Raw genomic sequence first — 25811 nt, forward strand, 5'->3', positions numbered from 1 at the left:
GTTCAATTAAAAAAGAAAAAGAATAAAAAAAAACCTTCCACCACAATAAATTGTTAATGGTGGCAGTTGTTTTTGAGACCGGGTCTCTTTCTATATTCCATCCTGGCCAGGATTACACAGGCTGTCAATAAGTTTATGACAACCCCCTCACCCCCACCCCCACCCCCGATGCAGCCTCCCAAGTGCTGGGATTATAGGCAGGTGCAACCACTAGTACAATAAACCTTGGGCTACTCAAGTGAATACAGAAGCAAAGGAGTTTGAGAAGAGAAAGGAGAAAACAAAACAAAACAAAAACAAACACACAACATATCTTAAGGACTGAGGCAGACTGTGAAAAGATAATACAGGCTGAAATTTTCTGTCAGGTTTTTTTCCTCTTTTTTTTTTTTTGTTAGAAAAAACAGGTATATTCAGTAAAAAAAAAAAAAATGTAAATTGTTAAAATTGGTCAAAAAGAAGCATAACACCCAAACTATTGAGAAATGTCATCATTGAGAAAACCTGACCCAATAAAGGTAAAATTAGAGATTAGCAATTTTTAATGAAAAGATAAAAAATTTATATAAAACATTCCGGGACATAGGGAAAAATAACTTCCAAACTATTTATTTTAGACTAGCATAAATCTGTGACTAAAATTTAGCAAGAATCATGAGAATCAGAGAGGCATAGAACAGTATGTATTGAGGCTCTCAGGTAAAATAATGGCAAACACATTAGCCCATTAAAAGAAAGACATGACGGGCTGAGCTCATGCCAGGAAAAGTTAGATTCAAGAGTGGAGCATCTAAGAGTAATAACATAGTTCAGCAAACTAATGTATTAATAATCATCTAGGTAAGAAAAGAAATGGTTTATAAAACTCAACGTGCACATTTAGAAGCTCAGTTACTATCTACAGTAAATGTTAAGTATAACGTGAAATACAGGGTTTCAACTACAGACAATAACAATAAATATGATTACTACCACAACAGTACAGGGGAAGGTCCAATTATCCGTCTTGAAAATAGAAGAAGTCTTGTCATTATCCTCTGTCAGGAATAGTGATGAGAGTTATCAGAATGTATTAAGAAACTTGTAGAAAGGTAACATAAGGCAGAGACTGGAGAGATCAAACTCATTTAACTTGAGAGAGACCCATAAGAGAAGCAGCAGAGAGAATGCAGTGGGAAGGAAAGTCCTTTCCTAATAATAAAAAGCACCAAACAGAACACAAAATTTAGTTGTTTGGTAAACTCCTATGGTATGAAGATATGGAGAATTGGATAGGAAGTGACATTAATTTTCTACAACTCAGTCAAAGCTGAAATATAAACTGTAGTACTTGACGAAATATTTCTGAAACTCATGAACAAGGAAAATGCAGAAAAAAAATAATAGAAAAGCTTTATTGATGAGACCAGCATGGGAAAGGGCTTATCCAAATGACAGGACAGCCTCATACAATACCGAGCAGAAAAACCAATGACCCAATGAAACAGAATAATAGACCAAGAAGTCATTCTATACATGAGAAATGTCTAGGTAAGGGTGCCGGGACACGATGGGGTCAGGGTTGAAATGGTTAACAAATAGTGTCTGGAAGTCAGACCTTACATTCTGACATTCCCTTCAGAAGCTGACTTTCAGCATTATGGTTCAAGATGAAGGAAAGTGCTAACTGTCATTAGGGGGGAAATCTCAGAAACCTACCTTGGAAATATAGCAAACCCTAAAAAATTATGAAAAATTTCTGTGCTACAAAAACACTGTAGTGAGTTCAAAAGATTAGCAAACTACCAGCAAAACAAGCCTGTGAAAAACTCCTTCTTATTAGTTGGGGAAAAATGTTAAGTCCATAGGGGAATGAAAACAGACTTGAGGGAACACAGAGGCCTGCCTTATAATACAGAGAAAGAATTGATAGGCCCCTTCGACAGTCTTCAGGAGGGACCTAGTGGTACCTATCTGAATGGCAAAATTTTATAATAGTAATAATAATAATTATTGTTATTATTACTATGTGCATACATACTGTATGTGTAGAGGTCAGAGAATGACTTTGGCGAGTGAGTGCTCTTCCACATGAGGGTTCTGCAGATTTGGCTCGAGGTGCTTGGAAGCAAAGGCCATTTCTCACTGGACCCCTCATAGTGAACCTTTAATGTACATAACACCCAGACTTCTGCAAGTAAGGGGGGGTAGATTCTCGTGATCGATTGTGATGGTTTAAACTGTGCTGTCTTTAACTAGGCAGTGTGTAGCTCTTGCTGTAATATATAGCATGCATACTTTTACCTCAGTATGTGACCTTTACCAGGGGACTCCCTCTCCATGCATGTGCTTCCTGCTCATACTGCAGCTAGACTCAAGTTTCCAAGGCAGGTCAGGGTAAGTGTGCCTCTGGATGGGGTCTGAATACAACGTTTATAAACAAGATTGTCACGGCTTTATTGTGTTACATATGTAAGCCATTTTGCAGAACACCTGAAGCTACTAAAGGACTTGACTTTATGGTTAATTTGCACAGAAAAGAGAATGAGGTCTTGCTTAGACCCTCTTGCATTTTGTAGCTGGTTTTAGAAGGCTGCTTCTTTTAGCTAAAAAGCTCATTGAAGTAACACCAAACATTTATAATTTTAGCCATGTTTAATTAACTTCACTCTGGTTTCTTGAATCATGTAATTCCATCTCCAAGCTTCTAATTTGGAAAAATACTCCCACATGCAGAGGCTTACACAAGAGTGTTTACTGTGGAATCATTTTTAATCATGAAAAAGGAAACAAATTAAGAAATGATTCAATAAGAAGCTCTATTAAGTCCGTATTATGGAATTCTATGTAGCAGTTAAAAAGGATGATGTAGAAATACACCTATGGTAATATGGAAAACATCCAAGATATAGGCTTAGTGAAACAGGAAAGGCACAGAAAAGTATGTAGTATGTAATCCTATTTTTATGAATATACATTGATATAAAATCTATATGTAAATGTGTATAAAATAGTTTGAATGAAAAGAACCACGAATTACGACTAGTTGAGTAGAAAATCCATTTGTGGCCAAATGAGAGCATCTACTCTTTACTTGGATTTCTGAAACTAGTTTTAAAAATGCTTTTATAAAGGAACAATAGCAATTGATAGTATTTGTGGAAATGAAAGTTTGGAAAATATTTGTGTGTGTGTGCGCGCGCGAGGCATGCTCTTGCTACATAGCCCTGCCTGGCTTGGAACTTGCTATTTAGACCAGGGTAGCCGCTAACTAGTGATGACCCTCTTGCCTTTGCCCCCAAATGCTGGGATTGCAGATGTGTATCACTATACTCAGATCATTTAAAAATATCTACTTGATAGAAATTTCATGTTTGAATTTGAAAGTCAATTCAGTTTTCATTTTAAATGTACAAAAAAACACGGGGGCATGATCTATGAAATCCATTTTAAGCAAAGCTCTTTGAATTTAGTATGTTTTTTGTTATGGAAATTCAGGGTCCTAGTATTTATGGATCCAAACTGTAACAAGAAAGAACTGACACTGCGTAAGTCAATAGAAAAGCAGATTTCACTGTGTATATACGATAACCTTTATACCGAGAAGAAATTAAAGGAATTATTCAGAGGTATGTGTGTGTTTTTTAAAGTCTAGAGTGTAAGAATATATGGTGTGATGACTACAAATGCAGATAGAAAAATAGTGAGTGTTCTCTCAGTTCTCATAAAAATTCAATTATGAATCACAGTAAGAGACACAGTTTTATAAAACCTAGCCTGTTCCCCTCTCTGTTCTTCATTGTAGCACATACTACACATATCACTAAAACAAAAATTGAATTAGCTTTAGGAGCTAAGCCTGAGCATGCTTTACTAAGGACTTAGAAAGTCTCCCCTGAGGTACAGGAGAACCAGCAGGTGTCCACTGCGGCTCCCAAAGCCACACCCACCGCCCACCTCAGTGTACCCACAAGCTTGGGTGGAAACAAGGGAGAGCTAGCAACTCCATGGTGTTGGTGAAGTTTAGGACGTCATTCTTATCCTGTTGCCACTAGATCCCTTTTCAAGACAACTGGTGCCTTTCTCTGCGAGGGACGGTAATCTCTCAAGTGGCAGTGGTTTGGAATACACGGTTGCGGTTGCCACGCTAGGCATTTCCGAATGAAGGGGCTGCGGACAAACACATAATTTTAGGCTGCTGGTCCCAATGATTGCCTACCTCTGAGGATTTCGGCAACACTCGGAGCAGCTCCAGAGGAGAAATGAAAAAGTTCAAACCAGTCACCAGATCCAAAATTAGCTTTTTATTCAGAACGCTGGGGTCAGAGGTGTATTGTTTGTATTCTGGTACACAACACAGACGCAAAGCTGTTTCAGAAGTCTCTCCAGTTTAAAAGCTTTTTTTTTTCTTTTTTCTCTTTTTATTTATTTTTTTGTTTGTTTGTTTTGTTTTTAAAAAACACACACTTGCTAGTGCTGCCAGTACCAGGCCACCCCTTTTACTTTTCTTTCCTTTTTTTTTGTGTGTAATTTTTTTTTGGTACAAATTATGTAAAACATTTGTGCTAAGAACTTTTATCCCTCCCCAAAACAAAACAAACAGAAAGAAAATAAAAAAAAATTTAAAAAAATTAAAAAAATTAAAAACTGAGTATTCTAGCTACAGCTCAACAGTTGAATCAAATCTCACTTTGTTTTGTAAATACTTTACCATAACGAAAGATATTAACATGCAAAAAACCTGAATCCAAAGTCCAAATAATACATACACATGTTCCGAGTTCTCTGCACTCCTCCATAGTCTATGCTGATAAAACATTATGTACACACACCATTTTTACAGCGAGGTGGAAAAAATACAGAAAATAAAAAAGTGTACATGGATTAAGACCAAAATGTGTCTAACATTGTAGTTTATGAAAAAATTCAATTTTGCTACAAATTGGTGATATGAAAACTCCCTTTATCTGCAACCAGCTGCGTAAGTTTTAAGATTTTAGTGAAAAAAAAAAAAACCAAAAAACTAAAGTCTAAAACTAGAAGTAATGTACATTTTCCTATCTTGTGGTCTCATCCCCCCTACCCCAAGGTAACAAAAATCACTCCATGAGTTAATTTTTTTAATCTGGTTGTTTTGTTCTGTATCTTAACAAAAGCAAATGCATTGTAACAAAAGTGGGTTGAAGCATATCACATTTAACTTTCTGCTCCCGCCACAAAATATTTTGTCTTTTCCTTATCGTTTCAGAAATCAGTACCATTAAAGCCTTAAACAGAAAACTAATTCCAATCTGAAAAAGGTACAAAAAGGCACATAAAATCCCAGTGCTTCTGTACTGTAAAATTCAAGTGTAGCTGAGCTCGGTGTTTTCCAGACAGTATTGGATCACTGATATTCCCTGGGAGCCCAAACTGGTTCGCAGCCTACGCCAAAGCCTCCAGCAAGCACGGTGCTAGTGGACTACAGAGTTAAAGCCTAGCTTCTTTATGCTTTTTGGGAATATCAGGTGAAACTGTTCATACTTGTCCAAAAGCCAAGTCCGTCCTGCAGTTCAGTCGTCACCGCCGCCGTACATGTCGGCCAGCTTCTTGAAGCGAGGTCCCCAGTCATTCAGGTAGTCATAGTCCTGGTCCCCGCCGCTACTGGAGGAGTTGAGGGAGCTCAAAGAGCCAGCCGTGGAGCCGCTGCCCTCGTAGTCAAAGACTAAGAGGGAGTCATATGGTGGAGCTGTGGGGTCGTTGTCAGCAGCTTTAAGGCCCTGGGTCAGGAGAGACATGAATGAGTTACAAGAGGGTCCCAGAGACCTCGCAAGAGAGACCACAACTTGCTCATAAGTTACGACTGGCAAGATCACAGCAATGTCAACATAGAGGGAAAAAAAAGGTGTGGTGGTGAGTGGGGCGTCGTTGTCAGACAATTATCTCTTCCAAGGAAACAATCCTAAGGATGGCCACGGCATAAGATGAAGTTGGCGACTATTTGGGGAACATGTATGACAAACGGAAGAAAGGGTCATTTGATTGCAGCCAATAAGAGAACATCTTAAATGACATGCTATATGGAGCCCAGTGGCTAGGATAAGAGAAAATATTCATGGAGATGCAAGTTAAATTTTAACATGGTAATTAGTATGAAAACAGCAAAATCATTCAATCCATAAACATGAATTATATTTTCCTTGGAAGAACATGTAATAAACATGACTAAAAGTCCGAGGGATAAGAGCAGTTTTGAAAGAATATTTTAATGAATTTAATTTACCAGTAGATCAGAGTATATGAAACAAACACAAAGGTCCATGTGAGGCACAGACCCCTGATAGGGATTTTTAGCAATTAAGAAGTTAAATACATAGCTGGGCATGGTAATGTGTGACTTTAATCCCAGCACTGGGGAAGCAGAGGCCAGCCTGGTCAACAAAGCAAGTATCAGGACAGCCAGGGCTATATAGAGAAACCCTGTTTAGGGGCGTGGGTGGGGGGCAGAAGTTAAATACAAACTACATGTGTAGCAAAGAGTAGGACATATGTATCAGAAGCAAGTGGCCCTTGGTCATCTGCCCACTAGGAATATAGTTTACCAGCAAGGTAACAGCAAGTACCAGAACTACGAAACCTAGGCAAGCATCAGAGAACTGAAAAACAAAATCTGCCATGAGCAGGAAGACTCTGAATCCACCCCAAAAGTGACAGTGACCTAATTCTGGAAGGCTATCAAAGGACAACTGATGACAGGTCATGCCTGATCCTACATAGACAGTCACATTAAACCACCTAATGTTATAATGGAACCTAGAGTACAGAGTTAATTTATATAGTGTGAGCAGTTCCCATTTGAAAAGATAGGATAAGTTCTAAGTGTGCTGTTTATAGCCCAGTAGATCCAAATTAAGCCTCCGAAAGACAAATGTGTGCTTTCTTTTAGCTGAGGTTCTTACATTTCATGCTTTTATGTAAAACTGTGCATGTATGTGTGTGTGTGTGCTGTGAAAACACACACACACACACATACACACACACGTATAGCATGAAGGTAGAAGTGAACCTGTGTAGAAGAGCAGAGAGGGAAAGGAGAGATGGAAACAGTTGTGGGTAAGGGGGCATGGAATGCCCAATGCACAATATGTACTTGTACATAAAACACTGCCTTGCATACTGATTATATATAATGAAAAATTTTAAATACTTTTATCAATAAAAAGTGACTTCTAGCTTTCAAAGGCCAAAGAAAGCCATGACCCAATACTTGTATGTGATATAAATACTGGGGAGGGGGACAAATTTTATCACTCTAAGATGAAATTATATGTATATGTGTCTTAAGACTAAAGAACACAAAAATAAGTAGTCAATTAGCATCTGCATTCTTAATTCTTGGAAACAGGTGCTTTTAAATATGCAACTGAAATATCTACAGCTAATGGTTAATTATGTACCACAAAGCATTCCAAAACCAGCCTTAGGTCCTTTGAGAATTTTCTCAATTCCATTCTAGAGCTCTATTCCATAACACAGCAATAATACTTCTCAAACAATTACTGTCTTTTTACACCTTTGGATCAGTAGAGGCTGATAGGCTAATCACTGTCTCCTTTTATCTAAGATGTGGAAATGTGTCATAGACTTCCTTAAGAAATCAATCTATTCAATCTATATGCTTATTTTTTAGTATATATTAACTTACATATATGTGATGGTTAGAGTTCATTGTCAACTCAACAGGACCTAGAATCCACTGGAAGATGATTCACTAGGCATGCCTGTGTGGAAATTACCTTGATTACATTAACTGAGGTGGGAAGGCACATCTACCATGGGTGGCATCATTCCCTAACAGAGACCCTGGAGTGTATAAATAGAGTATCATGCAACTTGTTCCTCTCTCAGCTGACTGAATGCAGTAGACCAACTGCTTGAAGCCCATGCTCCATTGCCTTGCCTACAGTGAGTAATATGCCACACCTGCAAACTTTGAGTCTGAATAAGCCCTTTCTTCCCTCGGGGTAGTTTGCCACAGCAACCAGAAAAGAAAAATAAACTCAGATAAAATTTGTTTTTTAATGAGCCTGTTCTCTAGTTTATAGATTAGGAATAAAGAAGACTCATGAAAGTTAAGATCCAAGTCAGGACGCTGTAGTGTTTCTGAGATTGGATCGAAATCAACATCTCAACATTCACAGTGTTCGCCTTGAGTCGCCAGTATCTACTTAGATGAGACTGTAACAAGGTTATCTGAAGACCAGAAGAGATACTGGGTACAAGTGTTCAACTGTGTTGGCCACAGAAAAACTCAATGAGCACCAGTTAATATTTTTAATAGTTAGTTTTAAAGAAAAATTTCCTTCATTGACATTTGAAATAAAAGTTAAGACATGTTATTTTAAGAAATAAAACAGCAGCTGCTAGACTCCCATCAAAAACCAGAGCCAAAGCCTACCAACCCTTCCACTGCCAAGAATTTCTTACCAACAATCCTAACCATGTATAATTAAGCATAACTTTCCCTCATATCATGTTATACTATTTCCACCCCAGAAGGGGCTGTTAAATAAAAATTTAAAAAGACTTCAGTAAACCACTTCAATATGTAAAACAAAAATAATTCTGGACGAGACTTTCCTTATCTTATTTTTAGAATAAGCTAGAGTGCCGTTCTGCTAAGACTGAGAACCACAACCTACATGTTCTCAGGATCCCTGTCTCCTTTCTGTGGCATATTCGGTTGCTGTCCTTAGTAATTCCCAGGGGAGCACACGCCCATGATGCCACAAGGGCCTCTCTAGAGTCCCAGTTTACTTGTTCCACCCTGCTGTCAGGCTTGGTTGTGGCCAACGCAGTGAGAGGAGCAGGAAACTCAGACACAGTAAGGGTTCTGCAGAGATGCAGACAATCCCTTTTCTGATCAGCTAGGAGGATGGTCTATGGCATATGCGGGTTTTACTTTTACGTAGACCTTACAATAAAAACCACATGCGGGTAAGAAAAAAAGGGCCGCTGATGGATTTGGAACTTGGGCAAGAAGTTCAGCCATTGCTGATGTAAGCCAGCAACAGGCATTAGTTACTACAACCCCAGTAGTTGAGAAGCCAAAGAATTCTCCCTCATTCTTTTTGCTTATTCAATGTAAGACACATTGCTTGAGTCTCTGGGACTCAAATGCATTGGAGATCTGGGTATGAACAAACTAGATTCACTGACTGCCTTTTTGGGGTTTATACTCACTTAGTAGCATCAACTCACTCCTCCCACTCTTCCTATAAAGTTTAGCAACTACAAATATAGTTACTAAATGATTCTTTTAGCTCAGCACCATCTAGCTTTGATCTATCTACGAAATAGACCCCAGAAGAAAAACAAAAAAGCTTCATATAAATTCCTAGTTTGAAGGACTTCGTGAAAACAAGTATTAAGTTTGGGTTGCAGATGTTATGCAGATGTTATGCAGATGCTATACAGTTGGTAAAGCGTTTGCCCAGCATGGAAGAAGCCCTGTGTTTGATTCCCCAGAACTGCTTTAACTAGCTTGGTTGTGCCCACCTGTAACCATAGCACCCAATTGGCAGAAGTGATAGGAGGGGATGTTGAGGGTTTTTCTTGGAATGGTTGCACAGCCAGCTCAAAGGGTTCTAGGCCAATCTGTGATATATAATACCCTGTCTTAAAAGAGTCAATGACAGGATGGCAGGGCTTCAAGTACATCTGGATTCTGGGACTGAAAAGTGGTGACATATGTTCCTGTGCTCAAGTGATCCATTCTGCAAATCCTCACTGGCATGTCAGAAGCCTCCAAGAGTCTTGAGCAAAAGTCTAAAAGATTTAATTCAGCAACTCCTTAAGATCATTACAATGCTGGAGGCAATCTATCCCCGCACCCAGGGTTGAGAATCTTAAAAAATATTCTTTTCTGTTTGAAAAATATATATTTCAGCTCTTAAGTTAGCTTCTGAGCACCACAGTAGTTTTGAATCTGCATTCATTGCTTTTCAAAAGGTTTTAAAGCCATAAGATGATTAGTGAGAGATAACTGAGCAATGTAGGGCACAGTATGCTGTCTCTGGGTTTGTAATTATAAAGAGGTGAAACCACTGTCCTAAAAGAATTCTTGGTAAGCTATCTTTCCAGGCAGAGATCAAGATATTTAAGCCCCTTCCACACGTATGGAATTGGTTTGTACTTCAGAATAAAATGGGATTCTTCAGAACAGAATGAGAGCCTTCTGAATGAGGTGCTTACTAAAAAGGTCACAGTCAAGCACTGACAATCTGTCAATTCTGGCCATTTGGTCAGAGACTGCAGAATAAACCCAGGGCAGCCGAATCTTCTGGATCCTTCCTGACTCCTTTACTCTCTTCTTGGCTATGGATACTATGTCCCTTGATGTATATAAAGTACTGTTACTAAATCTACAAACTTACTGTGTGTTTCTCTACATTTGACTCAGTTTAGAAATGTATAGTTGGCTCCTTGGTTCACCTTTCACAGAGCAGAAGATCTTGAACCCTGGATAAATTTATCTGGTTGCTTTTATCAGTTTTCTGCAGTCTCAGGTCCTCTGCTGAGTGTAAGCCATAGCTACTTCCACCTGAGCTTGTATTTATAGACTTTGGACCCTATGCTTTTGGGGTGGACACTCGCTTTGATGGAACTATAAAGACACTCTGCAGAGAGGAACAGAAGAGGGATGGAAGGAGGAAGAGAGCCACTGATCTCCTGTCACCCGTCTTCTGTAGCCTTTGTGCCATAGCTTTGCCTCAGCTCCTCATGTCCTGCCTGCAGCAGAGCAAAAGGGACGCCCGCTGTCCCTCTCATCTCAGAACTCCAGGTCCCTTCCTTGGATGACTGTTGGTCTCTCACTGATGAGGTATCAGTCCCTGCAGGCAAAGCCTTCACTGTGCTTTTTAAGGCCTGCATGCATAAGGGAGGTTCACCAGGTGTATGAAAGATGGCTTTCAATAGGTGTACAGCCACCCAGTGAAAACAAAAGCAACTGTCTTTATTTAAGAAAGCTAAAATTGATTAAAAGTTTAAGTAAATAGTAGAAGAGAGAAGCAGAGATAGAATCAGGTGGTGGTTTTTCAAGGTCTGACTGATGTCTGGGTAATCTATAAGACAAAAATCAAAACTCTTTAGAGAAACCCTCAGTGACCCTCGACCATTCACCCTGCCTGTTTCCACTGTCCTCAACCTGACGATCTACTGACGTACCAGCTTTCCAAACTCAAAAGTTGTGCTCCGTGCATAGCTTCTATTTGCATATTCATTCCTTCTATCGGGAATGTGACTGTAATGCTCCCCTGCATATTTTTATATGATTAATATACCTTATCTATCCATTTAGCCAATCATTTACCTACTCATCCATGCACGGATTCATCCACAGATCCACCTATCCAGCATCCATCCATCTACTTATTCGTACATTGTCCACTGAAAATGCTGTGCTTGGCTTTCTTTCTCCAGCCCTGGCAGTCACACGTGTGATTGCTCCTGATCACCTTATGAGGCCCCTTCCTGCTGAGGCTCTTCTGAACTCAGTCTGCTTTTTAGAACAGTATCTTAGTTCTGGCTTCTCTTCTACAAAGTAATTTTCCCCTAATGCTTGGGACTTAGGGTCTATTGTTGTTGTTTTGTTTGTTTGTTTTTTTTTTCTCCATCTGTCATGCTATACACTCTGTTTAGAGGATCTAAATTTAGGATCTAAGGTTAAAATATAACCAGGGGGCCAGGTGTAGTGGTGCATGCCCTTTTAATTCCAGTACACAGGAGGGAGAGGCAGGTGGATCTCTGTGAGTTCGAGTACAGCCTAGCCTGCACAGCTCTGTGTAGTCCTGCAGCCAGGACTACACAGAGAGACCCTTTCTCCAAAATCGAACAAACCAAAATAAATAAATATGTAAAATGAAAAATATGAGTGGGCATAATTGGACCATGTAATTCTTCTGTCTCTACTTCCCTCTTCTATTATTCCGTTTTACATTATATATCTAAGCTAACGTTACTAACCTCTTTATGGAGAATTTAAGTTGTTTAAGATGAGGTTATTTTTATAAAGAGAGAATTTAATTATTTTATTTTAAAGGACCATTGAACATCTTTTTTTTTTCCTAAAACATAATTTGTCTCCAATAATCACGACTGCATTTCTAACAATGAAGAGATGAACATCCTGGGTCACACATTTTATACACTCTGTCTACTTGTTGCTGTTGTTTTGGTTCCTGAGACAGGGTTTCTCTGTGTAGCCCTGGCTGTCTTGGAGCTCACTCTATAGACTTGGCTGGCCTCGAACTCAGAGTCCGACCTGCCTCTGTCTCCTGAGTGGTAGGATCGGAGGCATGCACCACCACCATCACGCTATACAAGCCCTTTTATTAAGTGCTCACTACAATCTTAAGAGAAGTTTCTATTTAATCTCCTCTTACAAATAAGATAACTGGAAGTCAAGAGACTACATTCAGGATCTTGAGCTTGTACAAGGTTCAGTGCTGTAAGGTGAGCTGGGTTTGAACTCCAACAAGCCCCTCAGTCCTCCATGAGCAAAATGAGATGTCTCAAAGTAGACAATCAAAGGATAATTAATAAGAGAGAGGGGTAATTTAAGCTTCAGTAGTTATAAGACCCTTCCAGATGCTTTAAGCAGTATAAACCAGAAGTCAATCTCTTCACAGAAGGGCACACGTGGTTTTGATTCCTCTAAGATAGGGGCATGTGAGATTATTGCAGTTACTGGAGGCATGCTAATATCTACTAAGGAGCTGAGATGAAATGAATTTATTTCAATTTTCTCACCCTCTGAAGGTCACATCTGAAAATGCAAACAGAATTAAATTCTCAATAAGATCCAAAAACAGGTGTCTTGTTCTACTCTACCTGCTTGACTAGAAATAAGTTTACTTATGAGAATGAAGGCAATGTTCATTCATTACTTAAATAAACAAGCTAGAAAATGTTCTCATGAGTTTCCCTATTCCTTGTATCTATAAAAGTGCTCCAATTATAATCACTGCTATATTATTCTTCCTTTGGAACATTTGGTCCTCTGCTAAATCAAATAAGGCCTGCAGATAAATAAATTTGTTTGTATTTGCAATGTTTTTACAAAGGGTGCTGGAGTTCTTTCCGGGTGCCTTAAATGCTTCGAAATACATTTATTTTTGTTTGCCAAGTTAATGAAAGATATTGAACAAGTCTTAATGGTTACCAGGGATGGAAAAATGTGCATGGTGCTTCTGAGAATTTTGTAACTTCCAGGGAGTCCGAATTTCCTTTCCTTTTCCCACAAAACCAACCATCATATCCTGGTACTCTCTTCTTGTTGTTTTAAGCCACTTTAACCTGCTTGGAACTGCCTCCTGCCTCAAATTGTAGGAACATTTTGCTACTATTATTTTGGCTTTTTGAGACAAGGTGTTCAGTATCCAAGGCTGACCTGAAAATCACTATGTAGCCAAGAATGACCTCAAGCTGATTTGTCTCCTGCCACTGCTGAGTGTTGGGACTATAGGTGTGTGCCACCACAGACAGGTTAAGTGATGCTGGGGTTCTAACCAAGGGCTTTGCTCAAGGTAGTTGTTTCTCTGGTCCTCGGAAGGACATTTCTAGGCACATTTGTGGTTCCTGTTCATCTTATTTCTGTATCTTGAGATAATACCCAGTTTCATGCCTCTGCTGCTATTTTGAAAATGACTAGCAGTGGGACCCTTTCGTCCACTTCTTCATTCATTAACTAATGTATCTAGCACTACACCATCCACTCTCTCCAGAAATAATGCCCCATTTCCTGGGCCACAGAAGACCTCACAGGGAGTGCTGAATGGAACCATGATCTGTTTTATGAAGGGAGGTCAGCCCCAGGGAGGGTTGGGTGACACTGGACATCACCTATCTCTATTCTGGGTCTCTGACACTTTCTGGCTTGGCAAGGCTTCAGAAAGGAAAAATGAGTTTGAGGCTAGAAGAACAGAATCCAATTACAGGGCAAGGGTAAAAAGTACAGTCAAAGCCACTTCCAATGCTCTGCCATACGCAGGCTGGCAAGGGAGTGCAGAAAAAGCTGCACCAAGGACTAACCTGGCATGAGAGGCCTTCCGTGTATGCCAAGCATAATGTCAATGGTGAACATCCTTGAGTAAGGATGGATGGACTGATGTCCCCACCAACAGACTGACAAGAGTTTCAGGGGAAAACACACTTACTACATGCTAAGCACTGAACATCACGGCTCAGCCACACAGAATAAGAAATAGCCCTTGCTCTAGAGAACTTATACACTCAAGAGGAAGACAAGACTATTGACAGTTGAACCCTTGAACGGAAGAGAGAATATCGACAGTCACACTCTCCGATGGCAGACAGACTAATCCAGTCACACCCAAGGCAGCTGGGGAACACTGTGTCAGAAGCATCATTGGGTCTTCCCAGACACATCCAGGACAGTTTTGTACACAGGATGGTTGTACCAGATCCTTATGGACGAGGAAGCCATGGAGATGGGCAGGAATGTAAGAGACTTTCCTGCTCAAGAAGACCATAATTTGGGGAGATTTCAATCATCTCCTGAGGTCTGCAGTTTAAGAAAAGAACATGGGGAAGGAGGGAAGTGGCAGAAGTCAGGTTGTGATTAGCCTTAGAATGGTGCTTGATTTTGTTTTCCAAGAGAAGAATATCATCAGGGCTGGGATTGACTCCCACGGTGAACTGACACCACAGGACCATCATGCAGAAACACCTAGCGTTTTTGTATTCTACTCATCAAAACTCTTGATTGCAAGAAAATCCAGTTCTTACGCCTACAGTTCTAAAATTCATTACATCTTAAAACCCAATAATAAGGGGGATAACTCAACAACATTTTCTTAGAACAATACACAACAAATCAGATACAAGGCATTAGGTCCTCTTTCACACAGGCAAAGATCTAATGCTGTGCCTAAGTTCCTGGAACTGTCTCTAAGCAGGTCTGTGTGTCAAAGAACAGGGCAAAGTCAGGTTATAGAAAGAGGGGAACACTAGCATTTTTTAACTCCCTGTAAGGTCTTAATCTACATCTGCTACAAATTAACCTGCCACCTGCTTAACAGAAGTAAACATGTCTGGGAAGCAGCCTCTTTTCATTTAGGAACAGACAGAAATGGGGGGGAGGGGGTCACAGAGGCTAAGAAATACTCTAACCCTGCTTGACGGCTATGTTAAATAAGTTAGTATTATTACACTTTCTCTAGTGTGTGTGTGTGTGTACGTATATGCACATGATGCTGTGTGCATGTGGAGGTGAGAGAGCATCTTTCGAGGGTCAGTTCTCTCCTTCTGCCATGTGGATTGCAGGAATCAAACTCAGATCATCAGACTTGGTGGCAAACACCTTTACCCACTGAGCCATCTTGCCAGCCCCTATTGCAAAGCTTACTATATATGAAACATTATAGTAGATTGTTGACACTTATATATTGTTTAATGGTGTCAATAAAGCTTTCAAAACGAGAGGCTACTCCACACATGACCAAGGCCACATGCAATGTTCACCTCGAACATTGTGATTCCTAGAGACCAGTGTGTTGTCTTGGGGCGCCCAGCATTTGGGCAAAGAACACAATTTCTGCTATATATTCAGCCAGTATCAATACCTACTACTGTCTTATATGAACAATAACAATCCTGAAAGAGAATTTGAATAAAAGCCTGGCCTGGATTTACATAGAAGAAGCACAAATAATTCTCTGTCAAAATTCTAGCATTAGTTGTAGTTAGATTCTCGGCATCAAGAAAATAAAAGAATTACAGAGAATTCTAACAGTGAGATTATGTTGGCTGCATCTAATAGAGAATTAACTCTCTCACACAGAGGCCTTTCAATCTCCTCAACAAGGCCAGTGTTCAAGTCACATGATTTTTTACTTAGCCACTCTTCCAGCTAACCTTCTTTGATAGAGCTGATAGGTAGGTAGTGGATTCTCACCAGCTGAAGGTTCAAAGAGTACAGTGTGGAAAAGAGGTAGAGAGAGTGTGCATTAGATTATTGAGACTAAAAAAATGAAGTTAGAATGCACGGCAGTAGTATTCTGTTTGTTACTTGCAGTCTAGAGAAAAAAAAATCCTTTTCAGAGAGAATGGTGGGCACTTCTGATGTCCACTGAATTCTTGCAGGATATGAACAGATAACTTGCTTTCATGTTAATCAGAACAACTCAGGGGCCTCTGTCCGTAACGTGTCTCCTCTGAAAGCTTGAGGACCTCAGTTCGACCCTCAGCATCCATGTGAATAAACCTAGTCAGGACAGCGTATGTTAGTAATCCTGCCCTGGAGAGAAGATAGGTGGATGGTCCTTGAAGCCCCAAGGCCAGCCAGGCTAGTCTACATAGTGAGTTCCAGGTTCGGTGAGAAACCCTGTCTCAAAAAAATCAAGTTAATATTGCCTAAGGAACGTCACTCCAGATTGTCCTCTGGTCTCCAAACACACATGAGTGCAGGTTCACAAATATTCACATGCACATACATGTATACCTACACATACATTAACATTTTTAAAGGTAATATTTTGTTCTGTCACTTAAGTCATATCTGTTCTCATATAACAATAAACTCCAAATAATGATATTTTAATGAATTGTATTCAATAGCTGTGTCTAAATGTGTAGCTCACAGAAACATAGCCATAAACATATAATAAAATGCTCTATAAGAAAGTTGAGTCATTTTCTTCAATGGTGTAGCCACTGGTTAATTGCCAATGCTCTTATAAATACCCCCTCACCCACACTCATGTAACTAAACCTAACTAAGCACTTTGGGTCACCACAAAGAAAGGCATATAAGCAGAAGGGGGTCTATGAGGGAAGAGAAAGAGAGTCAGCAGGAGTGGGGTGGACAAGAGATGCAACAGGAGTGAACAAAGAAAACACATTATACATAAAATAACAGTGAAACTCATTGCATGTAGTCAACATGTACTAATAAAATACAAAACTGAAAAAGAAAATGAGTCTTTCTGCACCTCATTAATGAAGTCCCCGATATCCCCAGGGTGTGGGGCTGCGGATCGGACTGGATACTGTGGCTCAGCATGGATAGGCCTCTCGTCTAGCCGTCTGATTCCCACGGGCTTGATGGCATCAGGCTCCACAGTATCTGGTTGCTGGAGCTGGCTCAAGTCATAGTCCTGCAAGGAGGGAATCAGAAATGCATCAGGGATGAGCACGAGGAAGGAAGATTACAACCTTTGTTTTTAAACACATGCTCAAAATGCATGGAAATGAGTACGATTTAACATAATGGAAAAGTTGCCACTAGGAGTTTTTCATGTTATGATTAAATATTTCTTTCACACAGCTCTTTCTTCTATGTTTTCCATTTTTGCAGTCTGTGCTCCATCTGTTTTAAAGCACTCCTCATCAGCTCTCAATGGGAAATGGCAGTGTGACGAGGTCTCGCTACAAGATGACTTAAGAATCCAACTACAGCATGTCCTGTACCACCAAAGCAAAACAACCAAATTAATGTCTCCAACATCAAAAAGAAGTAATGGGGTGTTTTTTTCCTGCTGTCTAAGGAAGGCATTGGTGCGTCAAGGTTGAAACCCAACCTTCTGTCCCTCCCTCCCTTCCAGAGTCTTGAGATTCTTATCCACAAATTATGGTCTGTGGGATAGCCTGACTTGTGCCCTAGTTTTTCTTAAGAATGGCCTTCATATTTTCAAAGGGTTACTTAAAATATCAAACAAGAATACGCATCAGGGACTCTGGGGCCCACAGAACCAAAACACTTTCCTATCTTCCTGTGGAAGAACAGTTTGATCTGGGCAAGCTAGGCCAGGATGGTTTGGATTCCTATCCATGTAGCCCTGTAGAATGATCTGGAAAAACAGCCTGTGCATTTGCAGAGAGGCAGGGTGAAGGTGTGGAAATGGTGCTCTGGGAAGAGACTGGGCTCTCTCAGCTATTCTCAGTCAGTGTAGCAGCCATCCAGAAAGGAGTGCACAGGGAAGCGAACTCTGCATTGGGAAGCAATCTGATTCTGGTCTGGGCAAACACTTTGTAGGTTTTAAACCTCCACATCAATGTTCTCAACTTGTGGGTCAGTCGCAACCCCTTTGCTGTCACATGTCAGACATCCTTCATATCAGATATTAACATTATTGATTATAATAGTAGCAAAATTATGTTTATGAACTAGCAATGAAATAATTTTTTGGTTAGGAGCCACTGCAACCTGGGGAACTGTATTAAAGTATGAGAATTAGAAATGTTGAGAGCCACTGCTCTACATTCTGGTGCTGAGTTTAACCAAAATGCTTAACCATTCAATGCTGACATTCACAGAAAATACCAACTTTCTAGCATTCATTTTGTTTCAGCCTGCATTACTCTGTCTAAACTCAGCTTAAATCCATTCTAAGTATCTTCACAGTGAGTCTGATTTATTCAGAACTCAGTTACTACGTCTGGCAGTGTGCTAGGTGTTGTACATTTGTCTGCTCATTTAATCTTTTTAACACATTTTATCATCCCTGTTTAAGATATGAAGATGTAGAGTTACAATTAACCCAAGTCACCCACCCATGGTCCTGGAGCCATTAAGACACAAAACAGACTTGGACTTTGTATGTGTTAGACTCCACAGCTTGGCTCCTTTCACAGCCTACGGCAGTGAGTCAACTCAGAGTTACAAGAATGGATTTAAAGAGAGAAGAGCTGCATATATGGTCTGAACAAAGATAAGAAAGCCGAGAACAACTCAAGTATCCACAATGTGCCAGCCCCCTCTCTGCCAGTTTCTTCATGAGGAATTTCTCCTGTCACTAATTGCTAACCCGCTTCATTATTGTCTTTCTGGATCACTGTTGACAGAGCCTGAGAGGCTTGCTCAATTCACAGTAGTTCAGAATGGGAATTAGAAGTAAGGGTACCCACCCGTCTTTGATGTGTCTGATTTTAAGTGTAACACTAGGCTGGTAGAGAAGCTCTTATCCCAACATTACTCCCTCTGAGTAATGATGTACCTGCAGTTTGATACAGCTGGGTAAATAAAGGCCCTGGGGTAGGTGGTTGGAAAAGTCACCTCGACCAGGAATGTGCCATGTGGTATATGAGGAAGGGCAAGCCAGAGAGGGACACAAACTACTTTGCATACCACCAATATGTAAAAGACTTTGTTGGACAACTGGCTTTAAGTTTGAGCCTTGATCCTCATGTAGGCTAGAGAGACACCCTCTGTGGAGGGAGAATCAACATCATTAACAGAGGCATGAGAAGGACTCTTTCAAGTCATCGATAAAGAGCCAGGGAGAGTGGGTTTTATCTAGTACTAACATGTTCCAGTTGCAAACTTAGAGAATGTATGAGCTATATGTTGTCATAGAAGCACAGTGATGTAACTTGGCAAAGTCTACAAACAGTATAAAGAGAGTTTTATTTAAAAAATGTTGGGCTTTTACATGAGGTTTTCTAAGCCATGTTTAATTGTACAACTAGTGAATACAGGAGAGATCAGTGAAGATAGTGTAAGTTTATCTCTTAACAAAGTTTTTCCTAGAAAAGGGAAAATGAGTGGTAAGTATATTGAGAGTTAACAAATGCTTCTACCTTCCATGTGAAATTGCTTCATTAGAAAGTCGTCTGTACAGAAAAACAGATTGATCTAATGTTTAAACAGACTGTCTCTTACCGGATGACATAGTCCATGATACTCTTGAATGTATCTTGTGATATTTTATTGTGACAATAAAGAGAATTTAGAGGGTGTGCTGGCTTGAATGAGAATGTCCCCCATAGGCTCTGAGATTGTGAATGATAGGTCACTACTAGTGAGGGAGGCTAGCTGACACACCTGAGCAGATATAGCCTTGTTGGAGGAAGTGCGTCACTGGGGTTGGGCTTTGGGATTTCAAATGCTCAAGCTAGGCCCAGTCTCTCTTGCTCTTTCTGCTGTGGGTAGATTTGTATGTAGAACTCTTGCCTCCTCCTCCAGTACCATGTCTGCCTGCATTACCATGCATCCCACCATGCTGATAATGGACTAGACCTCTAAATCTGTAAGCCAGCCCCAATTAAATGCTTTCTTTTATAAGAAATGCCATGGTCATCATGTCTCTTCACAGCAACACAACATTGACTATGTCAGAGAGGTTTGCTTTCTATATGAAATGAAATAAGCCTGAAGGGTTGGCTCATACTATTCAACCCTTGAACAGAGCACTCTATCCCAACCTCTTGGCAATGTCCACTGGGTCTTCAGGTTGCAAATACAAGCACATTTCAAATAGCTAACTCCATTTTAAAAAATGTTCTTGTTAGCCGGGCAGTGGTGGCACACACCTTGTGAAGTTGAGGCCAGCTTGGTCTACTGAGTGAGTTCCAGGGTAGCCAGGGTAACAAAGAGAAACCCTTCCTCAAAACTCAATATATAATATATAATAAATTATATAAATATATACATATATATATTCAGATAACTTGCCAATACTTAGACACATTTCTGATCAGAAAACTGAAAGCTCTATAAAAGAGGGGGAACACGCCCATCCTTACAGGGTGACATATTGCAGATGACAGCACTTACTCTATCAACAACAGTGCCTCCTGGCCAGCCTTACTGACCGAAGCATAGATACACAGTCATACAGCAGCTTATTAATCTGCCAGTGTTTTCTTTTCAAAGCTCTGACTTGTCTCCTTTAAGAACCAGAGAGTAGGGTTGAGGAGATGGTGCAGTGGGTGAGAACGTTTGCCTGCGAGCATGCATTCAGATCCTCTCAGCACCCATATAAACATTCAAAGGTGGCTGTATGAAGATGTCACCAAAGTGCTGGTGTGGGTGCAGACAGAGACAGGAGGATTGCTGAGACTTGCTGGCTTCCTGTTATAGCTTCAAGTGCAGTGAGAAAATGTCTCAAAGGGAACAAACAGAGTGACAAAGCAGCATACCCAATGTCAGCCATTCACCTTAGCAGTATATGAACATGTACACACACATGTGTCCCCACTACATGATGCTCACAGATACAACAGACACACAGACACATACACACACAGAAACATACACATACAAACACACACAGACACACACACACCCCTTGGCCGGGCCTAATGAAAGTGTTTGTTGGATGTAAGTGTTGAATATAATTGCAGGGATAATGTTCATGCCAGCTATCAAAAGAACAGCTGATTCAAGAGACGTGACTTGGATCAAGTTACAGTCCTTGGCAGTCATTCACAATGGGCAAGTAGAGAAAGGACCCTAGTCCCATCACTGAGAACACTGACAGAGTGATTTATCTCCCCATGATGACAGGAACATGGTAAGTTCCTCAGTTACAATGGGATAAAAAAGAACCAGAAAGCCATTGATTTGCAGCAAGCTAGAAGCTAGGTTAAAGGGATCACTTAAGAGTTTCTTCATGATGGCTTCCTCTGCTATGGCAAAGGCACATGATTAGCAGCTGGTGGTCGGGAGCACATGGCAAGGTCTTAGGGTCAAGGCACAAGGTTTGCTCTTGATGTCATTGTGTGTTATATGGCAAAAGTCCTGCCCCGAGGGTTCAATTTTAGACATTTTGATAAAACCTCACTCTATATGAATACCCTAAATTATATCTTTACAATCTTATCATGTTTTACTTAAACACAAAAATTACAACATGTAGGTTAAGAAGTAGAATGAGAATTACAGAGACCCGAAATTCTGTGCAGGTCTTTTGGGTTTGTGGCCCTACGCATGAAGACTGTAAACAACAAGGATCTTTACTTGGGCCTGGAATTCCAGAGGCTGAATGTCTCTGACACTTATGACAATAACTCATAAGTGACTGTCAACTTTTACAATGTGAACTTCTCAAAGAAATTTTATTTCCAGATGAAAGTCAAGCAAAATCATCGATCAGCTCACCTTTGTGATCCATGTTAATTGGCAAGAATCATTAAAAGTAGGTGTGGGTCAGGGCTTTTATACTATTTGTCCAATATTAGTACTTGCATTAAAGATCTAAATCTCTTTTTATTTCTTAAGACTTAGAATGCTTTAAGGATGATTTAATTTTGGGAGAGCTAGTGGGAGGTTAATAGCAGCTGAGGCTCTTGTTCTGGCTTTTGTTGTTAAAATTCCACCAACTTGTGATGATTTATAGTTCATTCATATGATAATAGCACAAATCTACCTTAAGGCATTTAGTTGTGCTAATAAAATAATAAAATAAAATAAAATGAAGCAAAACATCAGAATACATAAAATTCTAGGCTCTAAGCAAATATTTTATGGAAGTAAATCCCATGCTGGATGGGACCGTTCATCTGGCATAGTCCAAGGACTCTGGGAGCACCTACTGGCTGCCAAAGGCCATTTTCAGATCTGAGGAGATGAAAGAAGGAGGAAGTCACCCTTCACCCCATGGTCTGTGAAGATTCACATTAGGTATAGCCCCATATGGCAGCTCATATAAACAAACAGGAACTTCCAAATGGTGATACTGCTTGCATTTCATTAACGTCTGAAGCTGAGGAAGGGCCATGCGTGATTATGGTCGCAGGCCAATGTGACGAACTATAAGAACAATGTTCTGAGGCAAGGGAAATTCTCAGTAGGTAATGTATTATTGTGTGAGCAAGAGGACCCGAGTTCTTGTCCTCAGCCCTTGCATAAATTATTGGGCATAGCAATGTTGCCTGAAGTCCCAGTGCTGGGAGGCAGAGGCAGGAAGATGTCTAAGACACGCTGGCCAATCAGTCTAGCTGAATTAGTGAACTCTTAATTCACTGAGAGTCCTCATCTCAAAATCCATAGCAAATGATCTAGAAAACCACAGGATGTTTATCTCTGGCCTCCACATGCTTATTTACAGCCACAGTATTTACACTGTAATTCATAAAAGTGTCAAAATAAACAGTTATGAAATAACAACAAAAATTATTTTGTTATTGGGGTCACCACAATATAAGGAACTGTATTAAAGGGGTGTACCATTAGGAAGGTTGTAAGTCCATGAAATGATCAGACCAGTTGATCAGTTAAGAATTTTGCCCTAACATAGGCCAGACCTGTTACTAGTGGAAAAGTGTCTTCTTACTGAGCAAAGACGAACTGGCTTCAGGATGGTCAGAGAGACGAAGTAGCTTCAGGATGAACAAAGTAGCTAGATGGGCAGACAAACTGAACAGTTTGTTTTAGGACTAAGCAGTCATGAGAAATAAAGTAAATGTCAAAGTGAATAATAAAGATTACCAAACTGAAAAGATGCTGACCCTAAGCATGGATGAAGAAATCTTCAGACCAATGTAGGAAGGAAAGGGAGAGTGACAAAATGTGCATCCTTCCATCCCCTCAGCTCCCAGAATTAAAATAATCAACAATACCTTGAGATAAGGTGTTACCACATCGCCAAGCAACTGCTGACCTGTTAGTCAAATACCCAAGCAATCTTTATGTATATTACATCACAGCAAAACAAGATGGTTGCCATCTACAGAGAAAACCAGTGCCAACCTCTAATGAGCTGACACTTCCTTGTTTAAAGTACTGATCAGGGTTTTGTTATAGAAAATGGCTTCAGTGAAATTTTATCACAAATTGTTCCCAATAGTAAAATCTGGCATATTTTGGGGGGAAAGTAAAGCAAATGTACAACCTATTTCAACTGAACTCAGTAGGTACTTTCTCTTGAATCACAGTCATAGTTATTGACTTCATAGAATGCTCTACGTATGTAGATATGCATGCATTCATGCATGAGATTGGGTCTCATCTAGCCCCACACTGGTCTTAATTTGTTTGGGACATTGGCCTTGACATCATGATCTTCTTCACTCTACCTCTGAAGTGCTAGCTTAACAGGCTGGCTATCTGACCCTCATTTGTCTTCTAGTCTAATGCCTTTTGTAAAGATATTTCTGAACTTTGAAAAACGAATTTTTCTTCAAATGAGTTGTGTGGTGGTTGGAATATGGTTGGCCCCTGGGAAGTGACACTATTAGGAGGTATGGCCTTATTGGACTGGGTATGGCCTTGATAGAGGAAGTGTCTCACTGAGGGGAGTGGGCTTTGAGGTCCAAGGTTTAAGTTCCACCCAGTGTAGAAGAGTCAGTCTTCTTCTGGCTCCACGTAGATCAAGATGTAGAACTCTCAGCTACTTCTCCATCACCATGCCTGCCAGGATGTCTCCATGCTTCCTGCCGTGATGATAATGGACTGAACCTCTGAAATTGTAACTAGTCTCAAATGTTTCCCTTTATAAGAGTTGTCTGGGTCGTGGTGTCTCCTCATAGAAATGGAAACCTAAACTAAGACACATGGAATTTCTCATTCTTCCTCTGTAAGTCTTGTCTTGAGAGATAAGCGTTGCCACTAAAACTGTCTTATCTTCCATATTTTCACACCACCTTGCAACTTCTTACCAAAAAAAATCAAAAATGTCACCACTTAGATTAAGATCAAAGTAATTTACTGTTGGATTGTGGAAAAAAAAGAGTGGCATCTCCTGAGGATATGGTGAGACAGAATGGAACCCCTCCCTCCTTCACATTATCTTGGACTATCTCAAGGAAGACTACTATTCTAGTTTCAAAATGAATTTACTCATGAAGACATTTCAACAAAGAAACTTAGTATTTGATGTTACAACACTTTTGTTTATGTTTTCACCATTATAGTATAAATATGTGACTTGAATTGATTATAAACATAATTTCTAGATAGAACTTAACACTAAGAATTAATTTTCTAAAAAGAAAAAGAATAAAAAGAAAGAAAGGAAAGAAGGAAGGAAAGGAAGAAGGGAGAAAGAAAAAGAGAGAAAGAAAGGGAGAAAGAAAGAAGGAAAGAAAGGCAGGCTGGGGCAGACAGGCAGAAAAAAAAGTGACCACAATTCTACAGTAAGTTTTATTAGTCATTGAAATAAACATAAAGGGCCAGGTCATAGGAATTTCAGGGTGGCTGGGCACACAATCTCCTACAACACCTCCACTCTGTTGCTGTTGTGGTGGGTACAAGTTGTAAATGAGGGTGAGGTGGAGAGGATGTGGCTCCCGGTTATGCTCCAAAAAGGCACAGGATGGAGCTGGCCAATTTAGCATTTTAGCATCATATAGTATTCATGCATCCTCTTCCTCTTTCCATCCTCCACTTCTTTCTTTTCAGAACAGTGCTGACACGTATCTTGCATTCAATTCTTATTATTTTCTATTACTGAGAAAGCAATATATTTCTTTTTGATTAAATCTAAATTTGCACACTTATGATTAGCCAGGAAAAAAAGAATATTAAAACTTATTACATAAAAAATTTTGTAAATAAATTTTTATTTATTATCTTGTCACATAAAATGACAAGATCAGAATGAGAAAAAAAACACACGTAAATTACACATACATTAAAGATAGTCAGTAAGCAGGAGTAGATGGATGGGCACCAACCTGTATCTCACACTTTCCCTAGCTCAGCAGTGTGTACCTGGCCACCAGTGTGTTGAGAACAGCATGATAGAACAATGTGTTGATCCCATTGCTGACAAAACTCTCCTCCTGTCAGTTCGGTTTTGCTCTTAAAATAACATGTGCTAGCATTTGCAGGTGGGTATGCATGGATGGATGACTTGGAGCCTCATTAAGAGACTGAACTTTGCCAGCAATAAAGATGCAGAAAGTGGTCTTCACAGTCGTGTCCAGATTCTGCCATCTGGTAGTTTGCTTGTGAAGCAGAAAGATTTTGTAAAAGAATGGTTTCAAGGGATCAAATACAGAATGGTTAAATAATGCTCTAGTTCAGTCAGATGGTCGGGCCTGGTTGCCCACAGAGACCCCCTGGCACAAGCAGATAGAGGATTGGATGGGCTTCCAGGGATTTCTTGTAT

The 25811-nt window shown here is 40.0% G+C and overlaps 1 protein-coding gene across 1 annotated transcript in view; it reads right to left on the reverse strand.

Annotated features, from left to right (window-relative positions):
• Positions 1-4263: 4263 nt before the first annotated feature.
• Positions 4264-25811, reverse strand: part of Cdh2 (cadherin 2) — a 215198-nt gene continuing 193650 nt past the window's right edge. Inside the window, exons 15-16 of the mRNA XM_031365043.1 lie at positions 16971-17135; positions 4264-5738 (exon numbers count right to left, since the gene is read on the reverse strand). Of these exons, the coding sequence (XP_031220903.1) occupies positions 5532-5738; positions 16971-17135 (372 nt within the window). The 3' untranslated portion in view covers positions 4264-5531. The remainder of the gene's footprint in view (positions 5739-16970; positions 17136-25811) is intronic.

This window comes from Mastomys coucha, unplaced genomic scaffold (assembly GCF_008632895.1).
Source record: "Mastomys coucha isolate ucsf_1 unplaced genomic scaffold, UCSF_Mcou_1 pScaffold13, whole genome shotgun sequence".
Taxonomy (NCBI): domain Eukaryota; kingdom Metazoa; phylum Chordata; class Mammalia; order Rodentia; family Muridae; genus Mastomys; species Mastomys coucha.